Here is a 9,351-nt window from a genome sequence, read left to right on the forward strand (position 1 = left end):
TCTGCTCCTGTAGACTTTCTGTCAGTAGTTTTTGGCCTGTTGCAATAAAAAAAATCAATGTAATATATGTCATAATAGATTGTAAATAGGTGTATAATATTTAAAGCTTTTTGCTGCCAAACGAGCAATACATTCACCTCTTTTACACGTACAACCTTTTATATTATTATCGTAATTTTAACAGTCGAATGTCCACTGTTGAAAATAGGGCATCCATTACAGATGTACAGGTTGATAGAAAATAGTTGTAAAAGCTGCTCGTTGACAATAAAGGTAAACATTCAGATATTTAAAGATTTTACACCTATAAACAATCAATCTGTATTTATTATGACCGAATTTAGATCGAAGCACGCAAATAACCAATTGAGACGGGAGAAACGTGACACATAATGCAAGACCTTTACCTCTATTCGTGAATTGTTTATTATTTGAGGGCCGAGTGGTAAACCACATAAAACCATTTAACGTGTGCGCCTTAACATGAGACAATATTTGGGCAAGCGCAGGGTCAAGGTGTAACAACAGTAAATGAAATAAAAAATGTTCGTCTTTCTTGTTTTACACATAATATTAACGACTTTTACAGCGCAATATTATTAAATATTATTATCTTGTATGTTAAGAAACAGTTGTAACTTTATAACCTAAAATTCCAGTTGTCCTAGTAGAGTTCTTATGGTTCACGGGAGACTTGAGGTGGATACGTTCTTCTTAGTCGTGCACTCTTGTCTGTGGTCATGTTCATGCCAAGATCAGCTCTGATGCCCCCGCTGCTCTATCTCTTGCTTCTTGTTGGAGAGCGTCTACGAGTTCATTTGCCTTGCATTACCAAACGTTTCATTGAGTCTTCATTACGGGTGGCATGTCCAAAAAAACTTGATTCGTATTTACTTATTCTCTCTTGATGTTAGAGCTGTTAGCACGAGGGCTGTTACAGCTTCATAGGTACTGAGTTCACGAAGCGGAAAGGTCTGTGAACTTATATTCGTGTTTGCATAGTTGGCGATAACCATTTTTTTCATAAATACTCTTTCGCCCCTATCTAAGGAGGGACAAGGTCGTTTCGTTGTTTTAAATAATTATTTCACGTTCATATTTATATTTTTTTTCTCTCCTTATATTCTTCTTAATTTATTTCATTGGTCATCTATTTTCCGGCACAATATCTATTATCTCCTGGCTTACTTGTCTCCTTATATACACCACCTTCCTCCTCTTCCGCTCTTATAATACTACAATAAATTACTTCTTTACATCACAGTACAGTTTTATCGATCATATTTTTTTCTCCCTTTTATTTAGTTAACAAAAGTGGAAGTTTAATAATTTGATGATAACGCCATCTGTTAGATACAAAACTAGCAACAAAAGTTAACTACCGCCTTGATTTAGTTCCTCTCGCTAGTGCTGGCGCTGTCTTTGCCTAAGTTAGCGAGGTCCAATTGAAATATGAAAGATAACCCTCTATTACGCTAGTATAGTTACTCCATGCATTGATTAAATGATAATCCTTATGTAAGTTAAATTTACAAAATATTAGTATAAGTGAAGGCAGTTGTTCATTTATGATTTATATCTGACAGTTGTTTTCTTTAATGTGAAACTTTGCCACAGAATTAATAATAAATATTTTTTTACATTTGAGGCGAGCACCCGCGGAAAGTGTTTTATTTGGTACCTTCGTGCCCTTAAATTGCAAAATATCAAAGATAAAGTGGCATTATTTGCTATTCTACAACAGTAAAATCATAAAAAATATGAGTATTATATTGAATACACATATTTTGAGCCTCTTTTTTAAAATCTTTTATTAAAGTCACAGATTCAAATAATATTTACTTTTATTTTACGCCATCTATTGGATTATTTGAACACATTAGTTTAATTAATTAACACATTAGTTGAACATTTATTCAACAGATGTCACTGACTGCTAAGTTTTGCAAATATTTTAATGAAAAGATTACTAATCTCTAATCTCATTCTCATTAGTTTTCTACACAAATCTCAAGAGAAGTGAGAGTTCTCAGGGGCCGGAATCGGCGTTATTGTAACAGAGTTGTACCCAAATATCACACAAAAGACCAGATTTTTTGTGGACTTAGCCCATTGTTTATTTTATTCCCATTACTGTTTAAACGTTAAAACTAACACAATCTATATCTATGTGTTTATACTGTTATTATAAAGTAGTTTTTGTTTTTAACCTTTTCGTTATCTTTGCCGGAGTTAGCCGGCTTCCACTGGACGCCCCGTGTTTTTATCGGATTTCCACTTTTGTTTCTTGGGAAAAGTTGTTCATTTTTATGAGTAGTTACATTTCCTTAAATATTAGTACACCTTTCTGATACACCTAGTATAAACATGCATAAACCACTGGAAATTCGTCAACAAATGTCAAACCATCAAACGTTGTCTTAAAATTCCAGGTTTTCTATAGAATACCTCGGTTATCTAGGCAGTGTATGAAATATGGTTTCTGTCATTCGTAGCCTAACCAATGCATGTATGTTTGTTTGTAGAATGTCTATGAAATTTATAGAATGCGAGATGGAGATCAGGTACTTAAGGTGTGAAATGTATGAGAAGTAAAACAGAGAACATTCATTCAATCAACGTTTTATTTAAAATTGCTTTTGGCTTAACATCCTTAACGATATACTTATCATATTATTAGAGTACTCAAATAATCATAAACCTAAAATCACTTCAAAAATTCAAAATATTTAGACATCCAACGAAAAGAATGCGTGTGCAGTGTGTCAATGAAACCCTGGCGCCCCATAGACCTAACCCCCCTTCCCCGCGGCTATAACTATTCACTTTACCGTCCTAACAAAAAAGTTTTTTCATATTCCAAATATTATTTTGAAAATATACCAAGTATATCAATTACAATTAAAATTTTTAACATTATTTCATTGTAATAAAGCCGAATTTGCAATGATTGTCGGCTTGGTGATTAAACGCGTGCCGGCGGGCGTCGGCACATGCTTCTGATACCAATGCCGCTTTACGCGAATATAAACTTTAATCACGTGGAATGAGATTGATTTTAAGTTGAACAAAATGGTCGAAAAAGGAGCCGCTCGCGTTTGACACTGCCAGACTACCGGCGCCGCGCTGTCTGGCAGCTTATAACCTTTAAAAACGAGGTATAAGGTTTATTTCGAGTTGAAACAAAATATTCGAAAAAGAAGCCGCCCATAGGGCATTCGCGTTTGATAACTGCCGCCACCACGCTGGCTGGTCGCTTCTGTCATATTATTGTTTTACTATGATGGTCCAAGACGTTGCTCTTAGCTGTCTCACGGAGCGCCGCGGCGCCCCCTGAGACGGCGGCGCCCGTGTGCATTGCACACCCTGCACTATAGGTTAAGCCGCCCCTGACTTAATTACATCTGAATACCGACAGTATTTACGTGACGACGGCACAGGTGATGTAAGATAGACATAATAGTCATTATCTTTGCGAGCACCCCACTTTTGTGAGTGTCGACTTGATACGAACAGATGGTTCCAACAAAAAATCTACGTCTATTTTAAGACCAAATGAAAATTATAAATTTATTAAAACTATTTTTTTTTTGCTGTCAATTCAAACATTTTTTTTTCGTGCGATAAATTTAATAATGTGTCCCTTACTTAACGGGGTTTCGCAGCTATTACACAAGGTTTGCTAAAACCAATAAGAAGCTGTCGAAGATGGCTTTAAATATCTCTTAGACTGGCTTAAAGACAGAAGGTCCGTGAACGTAGCTATGGTTCGTACAAAAATTAGAGTTTTTCGAAGAAGGTAATTATCAAAGAATTTTATGTGACCTTTTGCGGATAGCTTGCGGCCATTGTGCAGATTTAGTTCAACAGCGTAGAAATTGCTATATTGCGCTCAATAAAAGACATATGTAAAAGCCAGTCGTCGAAGAATTCCACCTTCATGCGAAAATCTTTTTGATTCCGATATTCTTACCAGAATTACAGATAAACAATGAGGTGTAAACATATTTTTTTGGCCAGTCTAATCTCAGAGTGGAAGCTCGAAATCTACAGCTGCGCAAGCTAATTCGCATCATAATAAAAAAACAAAGCTGCTTTCGTAAGATATGCCTAATTTGTTTTTATCCAGTGTAAATCGAGCAATGCAGCCAGCGCATAGTATACAATCCTTCCAACTTTCCCTGCGCAAAGGATATTCCCTTATTCCCCTAACTTCCATTTAATAGACGGCTTACGCAGGGCCCGGAATTTCGTCCACGTGGACCTAGACTGGCTGAACCTAAAAATCAAAAATCGGTTAATTTTCGCAAAAATAACCAAAAACGAAAATATTGACAAGATATTTTAGGCTTGGTGCCTACAGTAGTTTTACACGGAATGGGAGCACCTTCAGACTCTGGACTTGATTTTAAAAATAATATCTCGGAGGTACTGTAACCCCTTCGCTTCCAAGCATCCTTTGTACATGCCAAAGATGCGTTCAAATATACAAATAGTTTGCTCAGAAGAGATGTCTTTTCATATTCAACTGCTGAAAAACATGGGGTTCTAGAGAGTGCACAACTCTCTCCCAGGTTCATTTCAAACCTATTTCTCGTGGAGAAGGAAGACGGGTTCTATCGTCCCGTTTTCAATTTTAAAATGTTAAACAAGTACATTCATGTCGACAAATTTCAGTTGATAAATCATCGCAGTATCCCCACATTTTTACAGCCCAAAGATTATCTTGCAAATATAGATCTATCCAATGCTTACTTGCATCTTCCGGTCGCGAACTCTTACAAATGACAAGCCTTCCGTTTGGCTTGGCAACAGCCTCAAAAACATTTGCAACGGTAACATATAGGGTCGCGCAGACCTTACGGAATCGAAGCATTGGAGTCTTGATTTATTTGGACGTCTTTCTCTTGTCAAACCGAGGCAGTCATGTCCTTCTCTTGCACATCCAGACTGCAGTGACACTACTAGTCACTAGGCTGGCAAATAAATTGCTAGAAATCTGTTTTAGTGTCTCAAACATGGATTCAGTAGCTGGGATTAGAATGGGATACCTTCCAAAACGAGACCAAGCTCTAAAGAATTGGACAAATATTCAAGTCGATTTACTTCAGAAAAGTTGCCGTACATCCACTTTAAAGTCTTATAAGTCTGCTTGGAAGCGTTGGTGTTCTTGAGCTAGTAGGAATAAAGTAACCTGACGGAGACCATCTGGTTCTGACTTAGCACAGTTTTTATCTGACCTTTTTTCAAAAAGAAATCTTGACACATAGTACTATTTTTCTATAGTGTCTACAGTTTGCGATCCCGATCATTCACAGTGTGAGTTCCCATCCTAGAGGATGGCTATGGTAAGTTGCTTAATAAGCGTTTTATTGTTTGATAAAACGCTGTTATTATTACTTTGATTAAAACAAAATATAGTAATTGACAGTATTTCCACTGTACCAAATATTTATTTATTTATTTTATTTCAGGAACAAACAGTCGTTCAACTATTGTTTTTCTACGATAAGCTTCATTACGGACTTATAGTTCCATTAAATATAAAATTAAATCTTAACAATATAACAAAATAACTGCTACACATTGTAATACGTTCGCATTATCATAAACAGTTTAATTAAAGGTACAGTTCAAATTCGTAAAACATGATCAACAACAATAATTATAATCAAATCTTTTTATTTTGACTTTTTATTTACTTTACAATTCCTAGAAATTCCTTATATGTTAATATTTTGCTGTAAATCTGGCGGCATTTGTATAACTATTTATGAATTCTATGAATGTTATATTGAACAGTAGATTTGATGATTTGAAATTACTATTTAACTGTTATTATAATTTTTTTTGCTGCTTTTTGCGTTCCGTGGGGCTGGCAGTACTGACTTGAATTGTTATGGGGCGACGTCTAGCACTCACACAGATGTCAGATAGTGACAGTTAATCTGTGCGGTTAGTAAGGAATTAAACAAAATATTGTTGCAACATCTCGATAGATGGCGCATTAAAAATGAAAACTGAAAATAAACTGAAGTGAAAAATTTTAATGGTTAAATATCACTCGTTTATAACAAAATTATAATTTCAAGGTGCCATTTTGTGTCTAAATGCATGTGCTTCCTATCAAAGTTAGAAGAGAAGTGAAAAAAATATACTACAATGGGGTAAGTAGTGCCATCTGTTGCAATTCATACGTCGTTAAAAGTAGAATGTATGGAGCTAACTAGACATGATCAATGGATCATTTGCCAAAGTTGATAAGGTCAAGAAATACATGATTTAGTAAAAACCGTAATGTGTAATTTTTAAAACTGCCTAATGCCTAATTGTGAAATATAACATTTTCAATGAAAGCTTAATACTAATTTATTTTATTAGTTAAGTATAATAGACAGAATTACAGAGAATTATTATTTCATTCAATAATTATTTACAATTATCATGTACACTACTACACCTTTGAAATAATTTCCCACAGCATTATAACTTTTTAAATTCCAGATGATTATTTTTAACTACTTAATATACATTTCGAATAATTAAAAATAAAACAGAAAACCTTTCAAGTACTAATAAAAATTGAATGGAAAAAAATGTCTATATTATTACAATTTATAGGAAATATTTAATTTAAAATAAATTTAAAGATTTAGAAATTCATTATTGATGATTTTACAACTAACATCAATTCAAAAATATTTAAACCATGTGTATATATTATTCATATATATATATTGACAAATGAGGTATTTATATTTTTAGTTGTTATGGAGAGTGAAAATAAAAAAAAATTAGATAAACAAAGTAAAAAACATCTTTTTCCATACATACAACAGATTAAATAAAAACACCATTCATAAACTGTATTATGTTTAGGGGTGAACACAGTTTTGACTGTAATTCAACATGTATTTAGTAATTAGATTTATGGGAACATAAGTTGGTTGGCCTTATAAAGAATATCAACTGCTATTTTCAGATGTTGCCTTTAATTAATACAATATGTAATCTATTTCACATAAAGGAAATTTGTGTCAATGGACAAACCTACGGGTAAAATAATTGCTATGTTAATTCATTATAAAGGTTAACAATTTTTTTTCTCTCATCTCATTATAAAAATCTTAATCATCACTCTGTTAAAAGTGATCATTCTGAAACACTATTGGGATGCAACACGCCAATAACATTGGGCAGTAAAAAATATGCAGGATCATATAGTAAACAATAATTCATTTTAATATGTAGTAATTCATATTTTGATTAGAGGATATGGTGCATAATATTGACCATAAATGCTTTTACATCTATAACCAATTCCCATTTATATGCACAACAGATTTTTAATGTATAAGTTGAACATATCGCTGCACCCACTGAAGAAAATATGTCTGAAAATATAACTTTTCAGGAGAGACGATAAACAAAATATTGGAAATATAGTGAAAATATTTATATGAACATAAATGTATCTATTCCTGGAATGCCAAATAGGAGTAAAGTTTTTACTTATTTCATATAATCTTTATATTCTAGTTTGTACTTTATATTGTTTATTTAGAGAAATTAAAGATTATTTTGCCTGTCTCCACCATTTTTAGCCAGAAAATTAAGGAAAAAATTGCCTAGGTGTACTGAAACTTATAAATTCTAGCAAATAAATTAAAATCTATAATTTGATTCTGATATTTGAACATTATTTAATACTTTTAAACAATTATGAATTTTTCATCTATTAATGCTTAATAGAAGCATTGGCAATGGTGAGATAAAGGTACCAATCATAAATCATTATCAGTCACACTACATACTGAATTCTGGCTAAATGCAAATACTATCTTTCTGTTTTTTACAATTCAATTAAGTAAGAAATTAGGTTCAAAAAGAAAAAGGTAACCATAGATAGATTATTTTAGATTGTGACGGAAATAAACTTATTTCCGTCACAATCATTCAATAATCTCTACACCACTTGAACTTTCATCACTACTGTCTGTTTCGCTAGATTCTTCACTGGAGTCGTCAGATCGGTCGCCGCGCGCCGCTTTTTTAGCCATTAACTCTTTGTACTCACGAACTGTTATTTTTCTTGGCATTATTTCACGCAAGAAATCTAGTGTGTCGTCCTCTTGTACTACCTCAGCTATGTGTTTGTATTCTAACATGTTACCTTTTGTGTTTTTGTAAGCCCTTTTTGCCAAGTCTAAAACGAACAGTTCCTGAAATTAAGTAAAAGAATAAAATAAATATAGTACTTTTACGATCCATTTAGATAATTGTTAAAATTCAAAATTAGTAATTTTGAATAATTGTGCAAAAATTCGCGGGAAAATCTCACTCACTGTTACTTTTGTGACCAAATATAAAGGTTCTGGTCCAACTGCATCTACCTCTGGTGAACTTTTCATTATTGTTTTAACCCTAGACAGGGGTAAATGAAGATCTTTTTCGGATTTTGTTAGTGACATTTTTCTTTCTCGTTTATTTTCAAATTTAAATTTTATAGACAAGCAATGTATTATTAAACGACATTGACAGTCAGCTTGTGTGTAGTGTTTACCGTAATAGTATACTTACGCCAATGGAGTGGAATCGTAAAATAAAATGACATTAAAATTTTTCGCTTTTAAGTTTATTACTAACAATACTTTTAAAAATTAATTACCTACCAATACAATTTTCAATAAAGAATTTAAATTAAAGCTACGTAATGAAAACAAATTTACTTACCATTTAAGTTTAATTTTCATTAAAATATTTTAAAATTTTCGATTTTTAAATAAAAAAATTGTAATTATTATCACCTCAATATTTTTAATTGAAATTAATCGAAATTATAATTTTTTTATTAACGTAATGATTTTTATTTAAAGAATGTCTTGACACAAGATGGCGTTAAACACGACTACATTCTATATTATCATTCACTATTTCCACGAGAATAATTTCTTTTCACATTATATATTTTTCTCCGTTGTTACATGAAAGATCTGGTTTAAGTAATTTTTAATATGCTATAATCGTTGGTGAATTCCCATTCAAAATGGTTACCTATTAATTGGGGAATATGTTTCTTCACATTTTGAATTAAAATTGGAGACATTTTTCTAGAGAAAATTTACATTTGACTATAGTATCAAGGGCCATCTTATTCGAAGACATTGTCATTTTATAGGTAGTGATATGATGATATCACTATTGATGTAAATATTTTGGGACTTCTGATAAAAAAACCCATCGAGTATTTTTGTTAGTTCTCTCTTAGTGTTAACCTGACATAGCTTAAAAATCCTGAAGACACTGAAACATTTGGAAAATTGAAGGTGCAAGGTCAGGGATATATGGCGG

General features: G+C 32.6%; 1 protein-coding gene across 1 annotated transcript; it reads right to left on the minus strand.

The window, feature by feature from the left end:
• Positions 1–6,861: 6,861 nt before the first annotated feature.
• Chrac-16 (chromatin accessibility complex protein 1) lies at positions 6,862–8,545 on the minus strand. The gene is made up of 2 exons (XM_068770732.1): positions 8,346–8,545; positions 6,862–8,222 (listed from the first exon to the last, which is right to left on the minus strand). The coding sequence occupies exons 1-2, from the start codon at positions 8,469–8,471 to the stop codon at positions 7,953–7,955; spliced, it is 396 nt and encodes a 131-aa protein (XP_068626833.1). The 5' UTR covers positions 8,472–8,545; the 3' UTR covers positions 6,862–7,952.
• Between the last annotated feature and the right edge of the window lie 806 nt (positions 8,546–9,351).

This window comes from Battus philenor, unplaced genomic scaffold, assembly GCF_028537555.1.
Source record: "Battus philenor isolate CCGP_79_NKW_IND1 unplaced genomic scaffold, ilBatPhil1.0.hap1 SCAF_3, whole genome shotgun sequence".
In the NCBI taxonomy this organism is placed as follows: Eukaryota; Metazoa; Arthropoda; class Insecta; order Lepidoptera; family Papilionidae; genus Battus; species Battus philenor.